Below are 23,594 nucleotides of genomic sequence, written 5' to 3'. Positions count from 1 at the left end.
CTTTCTTTGTGTGGTTCTCTCCCCCCCCGACTCCCCTCCGCTCTGCTCCCTAGCTGCCTGCTCGGTAACGGGTTAAACCATTCCTGCACAGCGAGAGGGGGGGATGCACGTGATACCCGGGAAGAATGGGCTCGGTGACTCGTGGCCAAATGTTGTTATTGTCTGCGGAGGAGGGGGATGGAGAGGGGGAGAGGGGAGGGGGGATGAAGAGGAGAGGAGGGGGATGGAGAGGGGAGGAGGGTGATGAAGAGGGGAGGAGGGGGATGGAGAGGGGGTGGGGGGAGAGGGGAGGGGGATGGAGAGGGGGTGGGGGGAGAGGGGAGGGGGATGGAGAGAGGGGGGGATACGGATACATCTGTCATGAAGATTATGTCGCAAACATACGGCACCACATCGCCCAGGCCTTTGTTCGTTTCAAAGACATGTTATTTATCTATTGTTGCGTTTAAGTCCCGTTCGAACAGCCTTATCTGAGTCCCGAGTCAGCACCATGGAGAGCACCGCTCCACCCGCCTGACCCGTGTGGGCCCACCTGTCCAGACCGCCTCAGTCGAAACACCCGCATGGATCCGTCGCTCGCACTTACTTTCATCATCGTTCTTCAATATTCTTCATAAAAAAATAACATCATAATTATTATACCATGGGCCCTACCCGGGAACATAGAGTCAGATGTAAAATCAGGGAAGGTATTCATGGGGAAACAAAATAACCAAAGCATTGTGTTCGGTTGTGTGTTGAACATTATTTCCATTAGAATAACAAGGAGCTCTCCCTTGACTCCTAACCCGCAGGGAATCAACAACACCTCTGTTGTTACGAGGGCCAATTCCGCCATCTGCTGGACATACAATATACTGCCGGATTCATTGTCACTTTACTCCTAATATTCAGATATGTAACATTGCGTATATAATCCATGGCGCTCCAATGTGTGTATTACCCTATATAAAGGTGTAAATGCGGCTCTAATTGGTTGTTGTGTAGCTCATTAGTGACCGGAGCGCGGGGTGCCTGTTCCTTTAAGAACACCTTAGAGCGCATCCTCCCCCCTGCTGACTCCATCACACAGCACTCTCCTCTCGGAAGGCCTGTCCGTACAGGGCCACACATCATACCATCACAACTCAACCGCTACCGCCGCTATCGCCTGTTTCAACGTGGACCCATCCCCGGTCGACACAGTGGGCGCAACATAATTATCATTCATATATCTCTGTATCTGATCCAAAAGGCTGTTCCGCGCTCCAAGATGGCTGAGCTGAATTTGGGGAAGGGGCTGACTGCGGGGAAGGTGGCCAGCAACGTGCAGAAAAAACTGACCAGGGCCCAGGAAAAGGTAAGATCGCGTTTTAGTCCATGTTTATCCATGCAGGAGATGTGATATGCAGATCAGCCCACCACGGCTGTCTCTTAATCCCATTGCGCCAATGTCGCATCCCTGGGTGAGTGTCGCATCACGACACCCGTCCGTTGAGCCAGACGTTAGTCCACGAGAGACTGGCTTCCACCCCTAAAAAAATGTAATTATAACAGAAGTACATTGAATAACAACAGCATACACGTCAATGTCATGTTAAGGGCATTTTGCAGCGCAAACACCACGTTGATGGACACATCGGAACATGAACATTGTCCCGGTGTCATTTCACTATACCGCAAAGTGGAAACGGAACCAAATAAACCACGACAGTGGCAGTGTATTTGTTAAAGCCAATCATATGAAATATACAATTAAACAAATACAATATGCCTATGTAGCGCCAGGTTGATGGTAAATACAGGGCCTATTCGATGCCTTATTATAAGGGGTGACATGGTGCACACTGGCCAACAGGGGTCGCTGTTTGGTCTGAATGGACATCCGTCCATCCGATATAATAGCCTTCATAATGATTGACTGGTCACAAATGATGTGACATAAGGCAGGAGTACGATATGGAATAAGGAATTCCCATGATTGCCTTTGCCTCAGATCACATTTTATCTACACAACAATTGAACTGTTGTGAGCCCCTTCTCACCGTTGTTTTGAACCCATATGTTTACCCTGGTCTGGTTCTATGTACTCTGTGTCTGAATGTGTGTTCATTTTGTGTTCAATGTAGGTTCTTCAGAAACTGGGAAAAGCCGATGAGACCAAAGATGTGGCGTTCGAGGAGGGGGTTATCAATTTCAACAAACAATATGTAAGACTAAAGTCCCTACAATGAAGTTCATTGGTGTGTGTTATCTGTCCTCTTGGTTTAAACACCCTCTTCACCACTTGCATTGACCGCTGCTAAGACCCCATGTGACCCCAGCTCCTTGGCGTCCGCTGGTTCTGACTCGCTGTGATGTGTGATGTGATTCTAGACCGAAGGGAGCAAGCTGCAGAGAGACCTGAGGGCTTATCTGGAAGCAGTCAAAGGTAACACAAATCGTGACACCACTTCCTCTCCATCACATTTCATATATACTGGTGCACACACACACATATATATATATATATATACACACACGCAGACATGTACATTTAATTGATTAAGAATACCTTAACCTTTGTGTGTCCGAATGCCTTTGTGGCTGATGGTCATGGTGTGTTAAAGTGTGTGTGTGTGTGTGTGTGTGTGTGTGTGTGTGTGTGTGTGTGTGTGTGTGTGTGTGTGTGTGTGTGTGTGTGTGTGTGTGTGTGTGTGGGTGTGTTTCAGCCATGCATGAGTCCTCCAGGAACCTGCAGTCCTGTCTGGCCGACATGTACGAGCCCGAGTGGGAAGGCAAGAACGACGTGGACTCCGTGGTGGAGGTCAGACCCCCTAGTAGTAGTATTGAGGTCACATCCCTTTACCTTCTACAGACACAGAGTAGTATTGAGGTCACATCCCTTTACCTTCTACAGACACAGAGTAGTATTGAGATCACATCCCTTTACCTTCTACAGACACAGAGTAGTATTGAGGTCACATCCCTTTACCTTAATTTAATTAATTTTCTTAATTCTTAATTTTCTATTGCAAATGTTGTAGTAAAACCCTGGAAGAATCTATGAAACTAAAGCAGCTCACCTGACCCTATGAGCTTCTCATATGGGATATTTCCGTGTTTGTGTTTGTCTGTTTCTGCCTCTGTGTCTGTGTGCACAAACCACTGTGTGCGGGTGTCTGCGGCTGTGTGTGTGTGTGTGTGTGTGTGTGTGTGTGTGTGTGTGTGTGTCTGTCTGTGTGTGCATTCATGCTGCAGGACTGTGATGTGCTGTGGACCGACTATCACCAGAAGCTGGTGGACCATGCGTTGATCTCCATGGACACCTACCTGGGCCAGTTTCCTGATATTAAGGTCCAGCGCACACCGATGTATTCACCGTTCACACTGATCCTGTCCCCCTGATCTCCAGGAGAGGGCTGGCTTCTGCTCTTTGTTGTGACTGAACCCGTTGGTGGGGACTGGAACACAAGACATGCTCCATACCAAAGCTCTGTGTGCTCTGATGTGTAGAAACGATGAGGGGGGGATGTGATAGAGCTAGTACGGGATGATCAGATGATACAATCTAGTACCTGTGTACTGTAGACACATGCACACACAGGCCTCATGCACACACAGGCCTCATGCACACACATGCCTCATGCACACACATGACACATGCACACATAGGCCACATGCACACACAGGCCACATGCACACACAGGCCACATGCACACACAGGCCACATGCACACATCTTTGTAACAATTATTTAAAAAATGTTAAACCATACCAAAGGATCGACCTAATTGAAGATCAGCTCCAACTCCTACCACTCTCAATCTGCTCACAGCCAGGGTGGGAGAAGAGGGTCTCTGGGTCATAGGCGCTGTCTCTGCTCCGTCACACCTGAAGCAGCTCAGGGTCGGCTTCACCTGCTGCCGGCCTGGCAGCTTAGGATGATGTAGGGCAGCACTGAACCCCCTCATTTAGTGTATGGATTGTTTTAAAGAATAGCGTCCATCATCGGTTACCAGAGGCCAAAGCGATTGTCTCCAAACGTGAGTCTCCCTCAATGCTCAGCAGACAAGAGAAACCAAAGCACTGAGGCCATAGGATTTCTGACACCCTGCGCACACCGAGCGTCATCGGCTGTGTTGTGTCAGAGGACTTACGTTTCCGACGTAGCACTGGTCTGCCCGGCAACGCTGCAGGCCAAAGCCGCTGCATTACATTTTGCAATTGCATAGACCTGGCCGGAAGTATCAAAATATCCAGTATTCTGCTAGCTAGTCATTGTCCTTTCAATTATAATAGGAGATTGTGAAAGCTGAATTTCAGCACTTTTTATTTTAAGTACATTTCCCACATAGTTGTTCTTTTAGGCATTTGGGGGTAAAACTAGAATAGGGTTAAATGTCTGTTTGTTAAATATACCCCTTATTATTCTCACACTGTTCATTTCTGCAAAACAAATTTCAGCGTCTTTCAAAAACGTTTTGTATCAAGTCCCTTTAAGGCCCCCCACAAAGCGCAAACACTTTGCACGTGTGTTTTCAAATTCACACCCCCGAGAAGTTGAACATCGTGGGTAGCCGGAAGACTTCTGCACTTCACCACCGTCCACTGCACAGTCTGACGTCACACTGTTACAGAAGTAACAGTTCACTCCCTTATTGAGGGGCGTTCTCGTGGGCATGAATACTCCCCCTGGCTCGGACTTAGATATTTCTAGCTTAGCAGACGTAAAACATGTATACATACCTCATATAACAGTCTAAAGTGATGGGAAAAGTCGAAAAAGCATAATATTAAGTAAATTTAAGTAAATATCCACACAGTTGTGTATTATATGTTACCAAAATTTGATGTCCAATCATACAGTACCGTTTTATCTATGGTAAAACCAAGTGACAGCCTATTCTGTCTTCTCACTGCTATGTTTGAATTTTGGAGGGAATAGTACTAACACGAATAGACAAGATGGACCTAGGTATGACATCTGAACATGAGCCCAAGCTGCTGCGCCGTGTGGCTCCAGCTCTATCTGACCTTTCTGACGCCTCAGAGCTCGGGCTGTACGGTAGAGCACGTCTTGTCCCGCTCGCTTCGTTCCGGTCCAGTTGTTGCATTGCAATTTTTACGCAACATAACGCAGTGTTGCAGGCGGTATGGACGCAGTGTGGAGTGACACCCAATGCACACGGAGCGGGATTCCCTTCATGTCCGTCGCCTGTCTCCAAACAGGAACAGACATTGTCTTGACGGAGGAGGGCTGTATCTCTGTGTTCACGTTGCACAGGACTCCAGTCTATGGAAGCAGATCATAACATGTTTGTAATTAGAAACCACTTCTTGTGGATGGACTGATCAATGAATGACTCACAATAGGATCTGATTCGCCATCACACACTCAGATATAAATAAATGTCTCTGTGTGTTCCTGAGGCAGGCGCGTATCGCCAAGAGGGACAGGAAACTGGTGGATTTCGACAGCGCCAGACACAACTACTCTGCCACACACAAGAACAAGAAAAAGGACGGTGGCATCAAGATCACCAAGGTAACGCGTGTGCTCAGAGCTCAGTGCCATCAGCAGGGCGCCGCCCATTCCCACCAATCCATCCCCTCCTTCAACTTCATTATTCATCGCAGGCATCACTCCATGGGATTTGATGCAGCATACACAGCTGCCTCCATGAATCTGTTTGTTTTCATCCTCTCTCTCTCTCTGTCTCTCCCTCCCACTCCTCTCGCTCTCTCTCTCTCTCTTCCTCCCCTGTCTCTCTCTCCATCTCTTCCTACCCTCTCTCTCTCTATCTGTCCCTCCCCTCTCTCTCTCTATCTCTCTCTCTCCCCCCCCCCCCCCCCCCCCCGCTCTCTCTCTCTCTCTCTCTCTCTCTCTCTCTCTCTCTCTGTCTCTGTCTCTCACCCAGCCCTCCACCCTGTTGGAGAGAGCCACTCCAGGGTGGGCCCAGGGTATCCTGTCTGCTCACAACGTGGCCCAGAGCAGTCTGTCCAGAAGCCAGGTACTCCTGACCCTCCTCTCGCTGTTGTAGTGGTGGTGATTAGCAACAACAATCACGTCCTTCTTCTTAAAAACACTTCACTGTATCGCCTGTGGTGGAGAGACCACTGATCCAGAAGAGGTGCTTAGCCTGTATAGATAAAGTTCAAATCAAAATGATTTAAACGTAAAAGCAGTATCCTACGTAGGTCTGGATCAGGAGTGTCAAACTCAAATATACAGTGGGCCAAAATTGAAATCTTGGGGAGTTGGTACGGGATTACGGGCTGCCGGAGTTGACGCGCCAGGGTTTACGCACCAAGACGCGCATCAACGCGTTAACGCTGAAATGCGATATACCGGCGGGCCAGTTCTGATCTCATCCAGTCACAACACGCTTCACCTACGGCTGGTCTTAGTCTGCTAGAAAGCTTCATCTTATCGTTCACATTTTATCTAAATTATATCAGGCCTTATATATCAAAATAATAGGACACAATGCCTCAAAGAGTACATACATATCTGGCACAGTGCAAAGAGGGTGCAAGTCAATAACTATAACCAGTAGTTAACTATAACCAGTAGAAACACATGGTGGTTTCACTGGTTGGCTTGAACTCTGATGGTACCTCAGATACTGATATTCTCTAGTGGGTGATACAGCTTCAGATGTTGGAACGCAATTGGTACAAAGTACCATGCCCCAGACAATAACATTACCTAAATGCAATTAAAGATATCTCACATTTCAAATGTTCTGTTTATTGTATCGCTCTAGCTTTACAACACAGGTTCAAACTGCTTGGTCAGTGGAGCTTCAGTGTGGGTGTAAGGCACTGTATAAAATACAGGTTAAACTGACTTACTGTATATAATACAGGTTAAACTGACTTACTGTATATAATACAGGTTACTGTATATAATACAGGTTCAACTGACTTACTGTATATAATACAGGTTAAACTGACTTACTGTATATAATACAGGTTACTGTATATAATACAGGTTCAACTGACTTACTGTATATAATACAGGTTAAACTGACTTACTGTATATAATACAGGTTAAACTGACTTAGTAAGTAACTCAAATGTAAGCACATTTATAACAGTTTGCACTGACCAAAGTGCTGTACATAGTGCATTCAGTAGGTAAAAAATGGAGGTAAAAATGAACAATATTAAATAAAAAAGACATAAAACTCAGACATCCACATATAAATAAAGATGGTAGTGCAGAGTTAAGGTAGTTAATGGGGAGAAAAAGCCAGGGTGTACAGGTGGGTTCTGAGCCTTGTATTAAAGGCAGAAATGGAGGGGGCATCACGTAACATAGACCCGTCTATAATACAGGTTAAACTGACTTAATAGACTGTCTATAATACAGGTTAAACTGGCTTAATAGATTGTATATAATACAGGTTAAAATGACTTAATATACTATATAATACAGGTTAAACTGGCTTAACATAGACATAGACATATAAAGATATTCGGTAGCAAAACCTTACATATACAAATACATCGAATTATAAACCAGTGCTTAGCCCGACCCATGCTGTAAATGTCCCAAATGAAAGTTAATGCATAGAAGATGTATACGCACACACACAAGCACACACACACACACACACACACACACACACACACACACACACACACACACGTACACACACACACACACACACACACACACACACACACACACAAGCACACACACACACACACACACACACACACACACACACACACACACACACGTACACACACACACACACACACACACACACACACACACACACACACACACACACACACACACACACACAAAACACACACACACACGTACACACACGCACACACTCACACATAACCTCCCCCTGGTGTGTGTTCCAGGCGGAGGAGGAGCTGGAGAGGGCACAGAAAGTGTTCGAAGAGATCAACATAGACCTGCAGGAGGAACTCCCCTCTCTGTGGAACAGGTGTGTCAATGTCTACACACACAGGCCAAATACAATGTCCATACCTGGAACAATAGCCTCACTAGAATGCAATCACACCGGAGAAACCTCACAGTTCAAATGTTCTGTTTAATGTATCCCCCTACAACCGTTAAGGGCAGGTTCAAACTGCTTGGTCAGTGGAGCGCCAGTGTGGGTGTAACGCACTGTATATAATACAGGTTCAACTGACTTACTGTATATAATACAGGTTCAACTGACTTACTGTATATAATATAGGTTCAGCTGACTCACTGTATATAATACAGGTTCAACTGACTTACTGTATATAATACAGGTTCAACTGACTTAACATAGACTATATATTACAGGTAAAACTGACTTAACTAGACTATATAATACAAGTTAAACTGACTTAGCTAGACTACTATATGATACAGGTTAAACTGACATGTATTTGATACTTTCTCTCAAATCTCTGATCCATCTCTCTCTCTCTCTCTCTCTCTCTCTCTCTCTCTCTCTCTCTCTCTCTCTCTCTCTCTCTCTCTCTCTCTCTCTCTCTCTCTCTCTCTCTCTCTCTCGCCCTCTAGTCGCGTGGGCTTTTATGTCAGCACCTTCCAGAGTCTGGCTGGCTTCGAGGAGAAGTTCCACAAGGAGATAGGCCGGGTGAGTCCCCAACACACACGTCTCGTTCTGGTCATCACTACAGTTTCCCATGGTATGAGGGTCCATGGTACCACGTCCACAGAGCCCTCTCACAGAGGAGGGTCCATGGTACCACGTCCACAAAGCCCTCTCACAGAGGAGGGTCCATGGTACCACGTCCACAGAGCCCTCTCACAGAGGGGTGGTCCATGGTACCACATCCACAGAGCCCTCTCACAGAGGGGTGGTCCATGGTACCACGTCCACAGAGCCCTCTCACAGAGGAGGGTCCATGGTACCAAGTCTACAGAGCCCTCTCACAGAGGGGTGGTCCATGGTACCACGTCCACAGAGCCCTCTCACAGAGGGGGGTCCTAGGGCTAGGATGTGAAGAGGGAAACGGGGTCTGGGTCTGCTACGTGCTACGGGGTCTGGGTCTGCTGGGTCTGCTACGTTTATGGACCGGGACACGGGGAGTAGACCAAACCAGTGAAGAAACTAGTCGACAGACATTGGGAGGGTTATATAGTTCTAGAAACGACTTTTAGACTTTGAGACGTGATGAACGATTATTGGGAAGGTGTTAAGATAAGATAAGATAGTACTTTATTAGTCGTGTTCATTTGTCGTGATGACATCGCACAACATATAACATGACCCAAAAGACTTAAAGCAAGATAAAAGTGAGTCTGATGTCCCAGTGTCATGGATCAAAGACTCAGTCCTGTCCCTCCTCCCCGTCCTGACCTCTCCCCTCTGCTCCCCAGCTGGATCAGGACCTGAACGACACGCTGGTCGCTCTGGAGGGATCAGACACAACGCGGTTAGTCAACTCTCTCTAAACCCCAGGGAAGCCTCCTCTGTCGATATTGAAATTGAAGTCAATCATGTTTGCATTGCTGTATCTCTGTTACAGTGGCCCTTCAGTCCACTGATCAACAGATCAATAATGAGTCAAACATCTGAAGACCTAGATATAAATCATGTGGATGTAACCTAAAGGATATTGACCTTTATGTACTAGTATATTATCAGGTCTATATGTTTGTCTTGGCATATCCACCGCCTGCCTGGGGGTGGGCGATCACAAGGTGGTGAATTAACCTGAGCTCCTCACACAACCTTACAGAAAGACAGGTAAACGCAGCGCGCCCTCCACCAGCGGACCGCCCCGGAGGTAACAGCCCGCACCGCTACGTCACCGTGGCGATACTGTCCAAACGTCTGTCTGTCCAACTGCCCCGTCTGTCTGGCCGTCCGTATGTCAGTCACTCGACCCGCTCAGAGGGCCTGGCCAAGATCTAGCGTTTCTTTTGGTCCTGGCCCAAAGACAGTCAGCGGAGTGCACCTCAGAGTCATGTTCCCTCTGAGATGAGATAAGATAAGATAAGAGTATATTGGAAATCATCGATGTAAGATAAGGGGAAATGTGTTTCTAGAGGAATGGCACTAAAGACCAAATGTCAGTCAACAAGTTGAAATGGCAATAAAGTCTTGATGGATTGAATCTAGGAAGGAGAGATCAACTGGAGCTATTTTACACCCACCAAATGTCCATTGGCCATAAATAATACAGCTACGTACCGTAGAAGCAGCCATCCGGTTTGCTGTTAAAATATGAAGCTGGAGTCTCTGTGAACAGTGAACTGGGTCACTTGTTTACTGCTGTTGTAAAATGATATGATTCAGACTGTGGGGTTGTTCTGCTGAACGCTGGCAGCTTAGAGACGTGTCTTCAGGACTAGTGTTGGACACATCCCCTAGAGTGCACACACTGAGTCTGCTTGCATGAGACGGAGCGCTGGGCGGGGTACAGAGGTTAGGGGCGGAGGACAGGGGGGTCACTGACCTGCATGACGGAGCTTGCTTGGCCTCTGTAGAGCATGCCCAATAACCCAGACACTTTTAATTTCACCCTTCCTCCTGTTGAGTTGTGCTCTAACGTTCTGCTGCCTGCTGTCTGCTGGGAAGAGCCTGGAGACGATAGACACATCCACGTCTCTGTCCGTCTCACTTAATGGCTTGTATTGTGTCTCTGTTCTCTCTCTGTCCCTCTCTTCCACGCTCTCTTTCCTTCTAGCAGTGCCCCAGAACCATCCAATCACACACTGAGGCCAGCAGGCCCACCCCCCATACCCAAGTCTCCATCCAAGGTAGCCACACACACACACACACACACACACACACACACACACACACACACACACACACACACACACACACATATACACACACACACACACACACACACACACACACACACACACACACACACACTCACACACACACACACACACACACACTCACACACACACACACACACACACACACACACACACACACACACACACACACACACACACGTACATTAAATGTATTCAAAACTTTGCACAATGTTCCAACCAGATATCCAGGCAATATAATCCCATTCAGATCTCTCAGTTCCTTTTCTTGAGATCAGCATCCAGAATAGTGCAATAGTGTTTCTTTCTTTGTATGCAGTTCCCATGCTGTGGTGAAATTACATTTAGAAAAACACAATCCCACACAATCTTCAAACCCCCTTCTGGGCTTTATGTTCGGTTGAAGCGCCCCCCCCATCGAGTGGAAGCCATGAGTCTTCATTGGAACTTGAGTGGGTCGTGTTTCCAACGAGACCACTCACACCGGCGCCGCCACACAGCCGCGCTATAACCTCCAGCTGCTCCAAAGCCTGGACACCGTCGCAGCGCCCTCCAGTACCGCCCGACGTGTTAAACACAGAACAGGAGTGTAAAGGGATGTGACCTACAGGAGGGGTCCTCCCTGATGCGCTGCCGGGCGCCGCACTCCGTGGTTCATCTGGTGTGCCACACGCTTCACTTTGAAGCTCCGCAGTAACCCAGTCGACTTAGTCCAGGAGTGGATCCCGAGCCACTCACTCCCTCTGAACGTACTGACTTTGTGATTGTGGATGCCAACACTGCTGGTCCAGTCCTGAGCCCTGGATGTACTTGTTGAACGGGTTGGCTGGTAACCGCAAGGTTGCTGGTTCGATCCCCAGCTCCTCCAAGCTGAGTGTTGAGGTGTCCCCTGAGCGAGACGCCTCACCCTAATCGCTCCTGACGAGCTGGCTGTCGCCCTGCGTGGTTGACTCCGCCGTCGGTGTGTGAATGTGTGCATGAACAGGTGAATGTCAGTCAACACTGTAAAGCGCTTTGGATAAAAGCGCTTTATAAATGAGGACCATGTACTTGTCTCCTCCTACAGCTGAGGCCGACCGTGCCCCCGCCCCCCAAGGTGACCCCCTGCAAGGACATGAAGACGGACAACATCATCAACCTGTTCGCCTCCGCCGCCGCGCCTGACATCAGCATCACCTCCCCCACCCAGGTCGGCTGGCCCACTCGCGTCCTTAATTCCTCTTTTTTCCCCTTTTTTCCTCTTTAGGTCAGAGTCTATAGCTTGTGTGTTCCTCTTCCTCCCCGCATTTTACACCACCTTCGTTCTGTTCTGTGTTTGCTGTTTTGTCTACCTACATCTATGCAGTTCCTTTTTTGTGATTGTCTTCTTGTATTCTTTTCTTGTTTTTTTTGTATTGCATTTTCCCTCCAAAACCTCTCTTTCCTCCTGGCTTCCCTTCCCTTCTCTTTTCCTCACTTATCTTCTTATCTCTGATCTTTCCATCTCCTCTCCTCCTCTCCTTTCCTCTCTGCTCCTCTCCTCCCCTCTCTTGTCAACTCCTCTCCTCTCCTCTCCTCTCCTCTCCTCTCCCCTCCTCTCCTCTCCTGTCAACTTCTCTCCTCTCCTCTCCTCCCCCCTCTCTCCACTCCTCTCCTCTTCTCTCCTCTCCTGCCCCCTCTCTCCTCTCCTCTCCTCTCCACTCCTCTCCTCTCCTCTCCACTCCTCTCCTCTCCTCTTCTCTCCTCTCCTCTCTCCGCTCCTCTCCTGTTCTCTCCTCTCCTTTCCTCTCCTGAACAAACTTTCGCTCTCTTCCACTCAAATAGCCCCTATGTTTACCTGTGAGCCAATCCGCTGATGTGTCCCTGTTGTTGTCAGTTTGACAGTCCCACAGCCTTGAACGACCTGTTGGACATGGACCTGGACTCTCTAAATGTGGCCCCCACCCAAGTCTCTACTTCGGCCACACAGGTGGAGGATGTTTGGCATGAACGCAAATTTACGAGTCCCGACGCTTGGAAGAATCACTCGTTTGCCACAGAATGTCATTTTGTATTCAGGATACTCCTTCTTATTCATTCAGTATTGAGGAAGCCAAACACCAGCTGCTAGCTTGTCTGTTAAACCCACGGGTTGATTCTAAACATCGTAGCGTACCTCTGAGATGCCCACAACCTCATACTAGTTTTGTAGCTTTGCACATTTTTTAAATAATTTAATAATTCATTTCGGAGACACTTTTATCGAAAGCGACTTAAAGCAATAGCATAGTTAACGTTTCTGTTATTCAGGAAATACAACTGGTTTCACTGTTTAACATCCAACTGGCAGAGTAGACGATACCAGAGCAGACCAGATCAGTCGTTCCTCATGGAGTCATTCTGGGTACAGGGTGAATTCGGTGACTAGCGTGTGATGGTTTGCAGTGCTCCCGCCCCGCTCGGCCAACCCTAGGTGAACCGTGGCATGACCAAGGACGCTATGACGCTAGGCTAGCACTTAGACTGACCCACTGTTCTGCTTGAGAGCACTGCACAGGTGGAGGGATAAGGCATGATCTACATACTGGACTGGTAGTCCTCACCTCCTCGCTGCTCTGGGCTCGGCCTGTTGGGTCTGGCCGGGACTTCCAGTGTCTTTCAGAATGGGAGGAAACAGTTCAGGGTGCCGTGGTGTTCATCCTTAGGACATTTGAAGTATTTAAGCACACATTTGAAGCGTCTGAGGCTAAGTGAGCCTAGCAATCATTCTGGCTATCTAGGCTGTAATGCGTAACATATCCATAAACACGAATGTGAGTGACATACAAGAGATACATTAAATAATGCTCATGTAAGTATTGAGAATGCATTGCGTGATTTACCTTCTCACTTTCACAGCTTTGGTAGTGTCTAGATCAATAGCATGTGCTGAATACTTAATGTATACCATAAGTAATATTAACATAGTAGCTTCTCAGGCGCTGTTCGAGTTAAGCCTGTTGGGGTTTGAGTGGCGAATGTGTGTGTATAAATATAGTTTCCAACCTGTTCGAGAAATGTTTTCTGAATATATGAAACGTTAAGCTCAAGAACTTGAGCTGAATACATATGATTTGGAAGTGTGTTCTGCTTTGTACTGCTTTACCACCAGGCGACCGTGCTACTGAGAACACTCTTGATGATATTAAGATGCGTTTCGTACAATTCATCTTAATGTCTAACTAGCTGTTGCTTACTCAATGACTGGGTGATGTGTGCTGGGTGATAGCATGGCCCTGGGTCATGGGTCATGGGGTATCAAGTCCAATACTGTTGAAACTGCAAATGAAACTAATTAATTCATTAATGTCCCTTCCTCTGTTTGGCACAGGATGCAAACTGGGATTCATGGGTAAGCTTCTTTGTTGTCGTGCCGTACAGACGTTGTCTCCCCTTCCTCCGTCTTCAGTCATTATCGTTTTGATGCTCATGCTCTAACTATACCATGCTGTGTCTGTAGCCATTAAAGAATCTGTCCTGCTGCCTTATGACAACACTGCAATTATAAACCCCACACGTCACATTGACTTCAAGTCCCACGATGCAATGCAGCAATCATCACTACAGCAGGACAGCCAGTTCTAAAATGGCGACAGGTGTGTGTCTGTTTGTGCATTTCCATAGTTGCCTGTTGGTCCCAACTCAGTTTGTGCGTGAAGCAATGTCTTTGTGGCGGACAAATAGAAGTTGGGAGTTAGTTGCATTCCTTGCGCAGTCTGAGAATTCAGCTTCGGAACACACATTTAATTATATTTTTATTGACATTGTTTTCTTTTCAAAATATGACCATGAATGATGTCATTCAAACAATACCTTCTTTTTTGTTATATTCCTCCTCTGTATATGTACTGTATATGTAGACTTCACATTCCATTTCTACAAACAAGTGTTTGCAGACATATACTATATATACATAGTACCAAAAAAGAACCTGTGTTTTTATTATTTTAATTTTAATTATTTTCTATTCACTTATTGTGAAAGTCATGTCATCTGTGAAAAATATGGAAGTGAATTGAACTCAAATGGGTGAACCTTTGGGTTTGCCTCAAGTCTGTGTATGTGAACATGTTCCACAAAGAATCCTATTTCTTTCCCATGGCCGCAACATGTTCCATGTGTCACACAGGGAACTGTTCTCAACAAGACTGTTGTTTTTGAAGTTGCTCTTGACAGCTGTGTAGGTTGGGTTTTTTTGGCGATAGAGAGCATTCAATTATGTTCTCTGATATGGCCCAAATGGCCTGAGATGGATAGGCTGCTGTGTCGTCTATACATTGACAGCTCAGAAACGTCCTAAACTGAACTCACTGAACAAACTCACCCCAATAGCTTCTCAGCAACTTCACCTGTGAGGTTTTGTTGAGGTTGTCCATGAAGCCATCAACTAACCCCTCCTTTTCCATGTAAGATAGATGTGTCTATGACCATGGTATGCGCGCTAGAGAACACCAATAGGCACCTCTACTTCTTACAAGGAACCCTCCTCCTTCTCCATCTGAATTAACATAACTGGGATACGCTCCATGCCTGCCAAGCAAACAGAGGAACCAGCATCTTTCTTCTGATGGAAAAGTCTTCCAGCTTATGCCTTTTTCCTTTTCTTACCTGAATGGCCTTGTTTTACTTTCATTTGAACCTTCACTCTCGAATTCCACCCCACCCCCCCCCCCACAAAAAAATTATTTGTGACTTCTGAACCTCAAACCCTCCCTGATATTCTTCAACCTTTCAATAGTCTTATTGAAAGGTGTGTCAAAACGGGTGTCAAACGTTGTTGACAATTTATTTGAATCTCTCTCTGAATACTGAACCACCACCCAACCCTCCTGAGACCCTCCACCCCTCTCTGACCCACCACCCAACCCTCCTGACAACCTCCACCCCTCTCTGACCCACCACCCAACCCTCCTGAGACCCTCCACCCCTCTCTGACCCACCACCCAACCCTCCTGACAACCTCCACCCCTCTCTGACCCACCACCCAACCCTCCTGAGACCCTCCACCCCTCTCTGACCCACCACCCAACCCTCCTGATACCCCTTCCCCCGACAGCCAAACCCCCCCCCCCAGATCCAATCTTCCATCGAATCCCCAAAGCTCACCTCACAATCACTTGCTGACACTAAACACACCCCTTCCCCCTCTCTGCCCCCTCTCTCCACTCCCTCTGAACCCCACTGTCTATGCCTAACCTCTGAACACCCACCACCCCTTTTTGAATCCGAACCCCCTTTTGACCACCCCAGCATGAGGAGGACAGTGGCTCCCAGCAGAAAGAGGAGCCCGTCCACTACGACCCGGTGGCCGCCGCCCAGGAGGGCTGGGGCGACGATGGCTCCAGGCCCGTCCGAGTCGACCCAGTGGCCGCCGCCCAGGAGGGCTGGGGCGACGATGGCTCCAGGCCCGTCCGCGTCGACCCGGTGGCCGCCGCCTCCGAAGGCTGGGGCGACGATGGCTCCAGGCCCGTCCGCGTTGACCCGGTGGCCGCCGCCCAGGAAAGCTGGGGCGACGATGGCTCCAAGCCCGTCCGCCTCGACCCGGTGGCTGCCGCCCAGGAAAGCTGGGGCGACGATGGCTCCAAGCCCGTCCGCGTCGACCCGGTGGCCGCCGCCCAGGAGGGCTGGGGCGACGAGGGGAGTAACCACAAGGATGTCGTGGCGGTCTCCCCCCCTGGAGGGGAGGATGAAGCCATGGCCTCTCCTGAGGCTGCCCAGGATCTGAGCTCAGAGCCTGAAGAGCCGACGGCCGAAGCCCCCTGTGGCAGTGAGGAGGGCCAGGTAACGCAGGGACACGGTGCTATGCATCTGGAAGATGCATAAAGCAAAAGCGGCATTGATGCATGGACCCTGGAGGAGGTCCTCCAGTGGGGGGGGGGGGGGGGGGGGATGCGTCTGGTGGTGGGGGAGAAGGATGCCTTCTCTCCAGAACAGAGAAAGTAGTGGCTGTATTGTAGTGGTTTGGTGCACCCAGAAGACAATTGTGTTGTACCTTTGCATCGTGTTCACGTAGCAGTGGTTACACAGCGAGCGCTACTGAAACACAGGCGGGTAGCTCATGTGTGTGTCTGTGCTGTAGCAACTGTAACTGTGGTCTGAACCATGGCTTCTGTGGGAGCCTCACTGGCCCTGATTCCACCACAGCTTCTTTGCATCTGTCGGAAGCTTCATTCGTTCGTCGGTGTGTCTCTATTGACCTTGTTGGCGTTATTGCCTGTTGCCTGTCGCTTATCATTGGCTCCCTTGTACTCCCCTGCTGTCTTAAATGCTCTGTCTATAGGCTCTCTTTCTATGCCTCTTGCTCTCTGTCTCTCTTTCTCTGTCTCTCTTTCTCTGTGTCTGAGTGTCTCTCTCCCTGACTCTCTCTCTCTCTGTGCAGGTGTCCCTCTCCCTGATTCTCTCTCTCTCTCTGTGCGGGTGTCCCTCTCTCTGACTCTCTCTCTCTCTGTGTGGGTGTCTCTCTCCCTGACTCTCTCTCTCTCTCTGCGGGTGTCCCTCTCCCTGACTCTCTCCTTGTGTGTATAGAGCGACTCCTCCACGGCCCAGGAGCCAGCAGCTGTAGCAGTGGAGGAGACGGCCGCTGAAGAGGTGACCCTTAAATAATTAACACAGAATTCATTAGTCGTTATTAAGTTACACCTTCAGGGTGCTGCAGAGACACCAATATCCACCCACAGTGTTCCAGTTGATCTTATTTCCAAACAATTAGAACATAATTGTAATTAGTGATATAATTCTGTATTTCTGTTTGATTAAATTATACATTTTTGGTTTGTTTATTACCTTTTATAGGCCAACAATTTAACAATGAATGTTTAAAATAAAAAAGATATGTCTTTGTTTATAATTAAAGCTATCTCTAAGATCTCGAAATATAGTAATTCAAATAAATGTCAGTTAATTGGCTGTCTATCGCCTAATGAGGAACACAATAGTGTTTAAGTCTGTGGTCCACTGAGGAACGCCTCGCCTTGGCATCGCTTTGGATAAAAGCGTCTGCTAAATGCCCTAACTGTAAATGTAAATGTAAATGTATGCCTTGATCTGTCTTTTGTAAAGCTAATTCCAACAGATACTAGTCCTTCTAGTCCTTCATAAGCAGCCCCTCTTCTCATACCATACACAGTGTGATAATATGATCCTCTGTCACCTGGTCCTCACACAGTGATAATATGATCCTCTCTCACCTGGTCCCCACACAGTGATAATATGATCCTCTGTCACCTGGTCCTCACACAGTGATAATATGATCCTCTCTCACCTGGTCCTCACACAGTGATAATATGATCCTCTCTCACCTGGTCCTCACACAGTGATAATATGATCCTCTCTCACCTGGTCCCCACACAGTGATAATATGATCCTCTGTCACCTGGTCCTCACACAGTGATAATATGATCCTCTATCACCTGTTCCTCACACAGTGATAATATGATCCTCTGTCACCTGGTCCTCACACAGTGATAATATGATCCTCTCTCACCTGGTCCTGTAGGCCCCTCAGACCCCGGTGGCGGCCCCAGAACCTGCAGAGGTGCCGTCAGAGTCCCAGGACCTGCCCCCGGGCTTCCTGTTCAAGGTAACCTCCCCACTGGTTTAGTGATACTGGGTTTACTGATACTCCAGTGTTGATAACCAGTATATCAGTCACACACACTCTTTTTTTATAATCAAAACGTTTGATTACAGTATTGTTTAATTTTACCCTGTAATGTAAATGAAAGAAACGTTCAATGTGTCAATTTCATTTAATTATAAAGAATGTAATGTACTGTAATGTATGTATTCTAAAGTATTGTGTACTTTAGTGTAACATAATGTCATGTGGTGGACCCAACTGCTCAACACACAGACACACTGACACAGACACACTGACACAGACACACAGGGAGGAAATTATAAGGGATCTTACTGAGGGCAACAAATAAGTAAAGGCGGGAACGAGGCGAGGGGCTTGATGGCAGGCGGGTGGTCAGACAGGCGAGGGGCGAGGGTTCAGCCACAGGAGGGTAGTCAGACAGGCGAGGGTTCAGCCACAGGAAGGTAGTCAGACAGGCGAGGGTTCGGCCACAGACGGGTAGTCAGACAGGTGAGGGTACACAGGGAGAAGACAGTTAGTGACCAAACAATCTAGACATGAGGAGGGGCCAGGGACGAAGTAGACAAAGTAGAAGACTGTTACGTGTGGAGCGACCATCTAGTGATGATTGTCTGGAGATCCAGGGTTGACATACTGTGTTAGATGAAGATTGCTGGCAGGTGTGTAGAGTGAGGTGGATGAATGGATGACGTAGGGTGAGAGACACTGGCCCCCACTAGGTGGCAGAAGTGAACGGCCTGACGGAAACCCTCCCTCTACGGACACCACCTGTCATAAGCCCGGATTTGGACGGGTGTTCCCTATTGAAGGATGAGGGAAGCATCCAGGATTAGACTCCGGGGGATCCAGGGCTGCCCCTCTTGCCCGTATCCCTCCCAGTCCACCAGGTTTTGGAATCCCTGGCCGTGACGACGCACATCAAGTAGTCGTTGGGCCGTATAAACCGGTGATAATCTATGAACCTGGGTGGAAGCTGAGCGTTCGTAGGGGGAGACAGAGCTAGTGGACACAGGCTTGACCTGGGAGACGTGAAAGGTAGGGTGGACACGAAGGGAGGAAGGGAGATTGAGACGAACAGCACAGGGGTTCACAAGTGACTCGATTGCAAAGGGACCAACAAAACGGGGTTTTCCAAGAAGCTACCCTTAATGGAAGATCCATGGACCGGAGCCAGACCCTCTCCCCGGGGTTGTAATGCAGGGCCGGGGTGCAGGGCCGGGGTACGGCGAAGGATCTCTTGATGTTGAGTAGAGGCACGGAGCAGGGCAGAGCGTGCACGTCTTCATGTATGCCGACACCAACGCATTTGAGCCTGGACGGAGGGAACCGCGCTCTCAGCCTCCATGGTAGGAACACAATGTGCGCATGAAGGGGGACAACCCAGTGGACGCGTTGGTGAGGGAATTATGGGCATACTCAACCCAGGGGAGTTGGGAACTCCGAGAGGACGGGTTGGCATTGGTAATGCAGCAGAGGGCGGCCTCCATTTCCTGGTTAACCCTCTCAGATTGTCCATTTGTCCGCGGGATATGAATTGAGGACAATGGTCAGAGATGCCGTGGGGATGCCAGGGCCAGGAAGTGAGTAGCCTTGGAGAACAGGTCAATGACTGTGTGGATGGTGGTGTCCCCCTCAGAAGGGGGAAGCCCGGTGATGAAATCCAAGGAGATGGGAGACCATGGAGGACTGGGAAGAGGCAGGGAGCGGAGCAGGCCGAAGCAGGGTCTGGTTGAGGACTTGTTCTGTGCACAAGTGGAACATGCCGCAATGAACGAGCAGGGGTCCGCATCCATGGTGGCCCACCAGAACAGTTTTCAGAGGAAATCCAGGGTGTTATGCCTGAGTGGCAGCTGAGTCGAGAAGAGTGAGCCCACATAAGCACTCTAGACCTGGAGGACTGCTGACTAAATATCCCACGTGAGTGCGGCGATGAGACGAGAGGAAGGCAGAATGGGCTCAGGGTCCATGCAGGGGTCCACTGCAGAGTATAAGCAGGACAAGGCATCCGGCTTGATGTTCCAGGAGCCTGGTCGGAAGGTCAAAGTGAACTCAGGAGAGGACGGGTGCCGACCCAAACCAGAGATTGAGACCATGGAAGGCAGTCACAGCCTCAGATGTCCACTCATGTTTCGTGGCTGTGGAGGTGAGAGCTGGGAGAGGTGTAGCGATACGACTTTAGTCGTTAAAGGAACACTCCACATATTTGCATTAAGCTTTGCATTGTTAGAAACCCAGTCATAATTTTGAATGGTCGTGCAACACTCTCTCATTTTCCTCTGAGACAGGAGAAATCCGTATTTACCTCTTACACTTCATCCTACAATGACGCAAAAATCGTTGTTTTGCGTCATTGTAGGAGGAAGTGTAAGAGGGGGGGATTTCTATTAAAACTACAAGCACTAGTTCCCACCTTTTCAAACCCGCCCATAGGGGGTGGGACCCAATGCGCTAACACACCTATCACAGATCAGTGCCAGTGCGTTAGGCTTCACCTGCAGAAAACATGGCCGAAGCCCAAGAACCGTGGTAGCTGTTTACGGGTTGAGGGTGTAGCCCATTCCGCCACTGCAGAACCCTGGGAAGGGTCCATCCTCACCTCTCCCTGACCTATCATGTACCCTGAAAAGGTGACAGATTGCACATGAAAGTCGCATTTCTCCGCCTTGACGTGAAGTTTATTCTCCAAAAGGCGTTGGAGAACCTGCCGCACGTGATGCTTGTGCTCAGCCAAAGACTGCGGAGGAGAAAATCGAAATGTTGTCTAAATAAACAAACACAGAACAGTTAAGCATGTTGCAGAGGACATCATTAATGAGGGATTGGAACATGGCAGGGGTGTTGGTGAGACCGAAAGGCATAGCAAGATACTCTAAATGACTTAGGGGGGCGTCTTCCATTCATTCCCCTCCCGGATGCTGACCAGATGGTCGGCGTTGCGTAGATCAAGTTTGGACAACACAGTGGCCCCATGGAGAGGAACAAAGGCCGAACTAATGAGGGGTAAGGGATGCTTTTTTACTAACAAAAACGAGCCCTGCACCCACAGGGGAAGAAGACTGGTAGTTGATTCCAGCAGTTAGGGATTCCCAGATGTACTCCTCCCTGAGGTTAAACAGGCACGGTCCTGCGCTCCACACCAGAGGGCTGCTTACCGTTAAGGGCTTTAGCATCGATTGGGGAGTCAAGCAGCTCAGTCTCGGTGCAAAGTTGTAGCACCACCTCCTGGTTGATAAAACTCTTGTTCGCTCCGGAATCCAATATAATTGCGAGGGGTAGTGTCTGGTCTCGCCACAGGAGGGCGGCATCGAGCAATGTATGAAAAACCGAGGGGTTGGGGGCACGACTCGCCAGGACCCCTCGGGCTACTGGCAAGGCCGCTCATTTCGTTGAACACTGTAAGTGAAACGCTCGACAGGACCCGAGGTGGCCCTCGTAGCGCTCAGGGGCCGGGATGAAAGGTTCATGAGTGTGAGTAGATGGACCTGTGACTGGAATGGGGAATTCAGGAACAACCCGGAGAGGCGGTGGAGCTTGGAGTTCTCGTATTATTCTAGAAAGTTCCTGGAAACTGGACACAACCTCTTGAAGGGCCTGGTCATGCTGTCCCAAGAGGGCTCCTTGCTGTAATATTACCTGACGTCAATTCTCTGTGTTGGCTGGGTCCATCATTTGGCTCGATCGAGGGTTCGGCCACAGGCGGGTGGTCAGACAGTTGTTGTTGTGTGTGCTGTACTGTATAATGTAACGTATTGTGATGTTTGCTGTACTGTATAATGTAATGTATTGTGATGTTTGCTGTACTGTATAATGTATTGTGATGTGACCTCCAGGTCCAGGTGATGCACGACTACGCTGCTAACGACTCTGATGAGCTGGAGATGAAGGCTGGAGATGTGGTGCTAGTGATCACCTTCACCAACCCCGATGAACAGGTACACACACACACTCACAAACACACACACACACCATACAAACCCTAACAACTATGGCCCGTTGGATGTGAGCCGTGTGTGTGTGTGTGTGTGTGTGTGTGTGTGTGTGTGTGTGTGTGTGTGTGTGTGTTCCAGGACGATGGCTGGCTGATGGGCATGAAGGAGGGCGAGTGGCGTCAGAGCAGAGACAACGCCGCCAAAGGGGTGGGTGGCGGTCACACACGGTCACACACAACACATTCCTGTTGTACGGTTCCCGTTCACTGCGTACTAAAGTGAGTGCCGTTCCTCAGGTGTTCCCCGAGAACTTCACCCAGAGGCTGTGAAGAACGACCAGAGCTCCTCCACCACCTTCCTCCTTTGGTTCCTCCATCCTTCCTCCCTCTCGTCCTTCCTGTCCCCTTGCCTGATGTTTATCTGTTAGGACTTCAAAGGCCATACAAACGGTTTGTGTCAGTCAGCCTTGGGTGAGATCCTCGTATTTCACCAGCTCTGGTACATGACAAACCTAGACATTCCCTTGGTTTGAGCTGGTACTTTTTGTTTTCATTTAAAGAAAGAAGTTATTTGTCTGCTGGGGAAGGACAACTCTTTATCGGTGTGCTGTTCTCCAACACAAGGGTTCAATGATGTTTTATGTTTTGGACAGATACAGAACTAATGACTTTACAGACTGCTGCCGCGCCTGGAGCTCCGGTCTGTCCTGGGGAACACGTTCCAGTTGACTAGTTACATTCCATTTTAATTAAGATCCATCTCAGATTAATCAATAGCTTCACGGCAACGTTGAAGCCTGAAATTTTTCTTGACGGTTTGGCAAAATTGGTCTCTGCAATATACAATATCCATATACATATGTTTCCAGTGGCCTAAGATATCTTTCTAAAGCTTCATCAATACAAGTCAATAGAAATGGAGTACGTGAAGTTAAAGCCACCAGCTGTATCGAGTCATCGTGATGTGTTTCCTCTGGTTAACCAATCACCAACCAGCATTACTAACATATGAACAGAAAACATGTTACCGTCACCTTGGCGATTGGTATCAAAGTCTGCGATTAACCCCATGCACACACACACACACACACACACACATGCACAACACACACACACACACACACACACGCTGTGTCCAATCAGATCCTTTGCTGTGGATCTCTGCAGCAAAGCTCTTAGCGCTGTTCCAGTGTGGTCCTCGTGCAGAGCAGTGAAGCCACTGTTCGCTGACCCCTTCCACTGCTCACACACAAGGCCTGAGGCCACGGGACCTACTCATGTCAAGGGAGGGGTCCTTTAGTCCGTGTAAAATCCCGACCTACGAGAACT

The 23,594-nt window shown here is 48.6% G+C and overlaps 1 protein-coding gene across 1 annotated transcript; it reads left to right on the top strand.

The window, feature by feature from the left end:
• Window positions 1-1,252: 1,252 nt before the first annotated feature.
• Window positions 1,253-22,595, top strand: bin1a (bridging integrator 1a; the record flags this gene model as incomplete). Its single annotated transcript, XM_084478134.1, has 21 exons — window positions 1,253-1,339; window positions 2,109-2,189; window positions 2,356-2,410; window positions 2,691-2,785; window positions 3,220-3,315; window positions 5,395-5,505; window positions 5,879-5,971; window positions 7,845-7,930; window positions 8,503-8,578; window positions 9,325-9,380; window positions 9,687-9,734; window positions 10,641-10,710; window positions 11,807-11,929; window positions 12,596-12,688; window positions 14,069-14,089; window positions 15,988-16,518; window positions 17,263-17,325; window positions 18,233-18,316; window positions 22,168-22,269; window positions 22,405-22,473; window positions 22,563-22,595. 21 exons carry the CDS (start codon window positions 1,253-1,255, stop codon window positions 22,593-22,595), a joined length of 2,073 nt encoding a protein of 690 aa, XP_084334260.1.
• Window positions 22,596-23,594: the final 999 nt, after the last annotated feature.

Source organism: Micromesistius poutassou (genome assembly GCF_964030765.1).
Source record: "Micromesistius poutassou genome assembly, chromosome: 14".
In the NCBI taxonomy this organism is placed as follows: Eukaryota; Metazoa; Chordata; class Actinopteri; order Gadiformes; family Gadidae; genus Micromesistius; species Micromesistius poutassou.
Note: the sequence above shows the minus strand (reverse complement) of the source record. Positions and strands in the feature narration are given on the sequence as shown.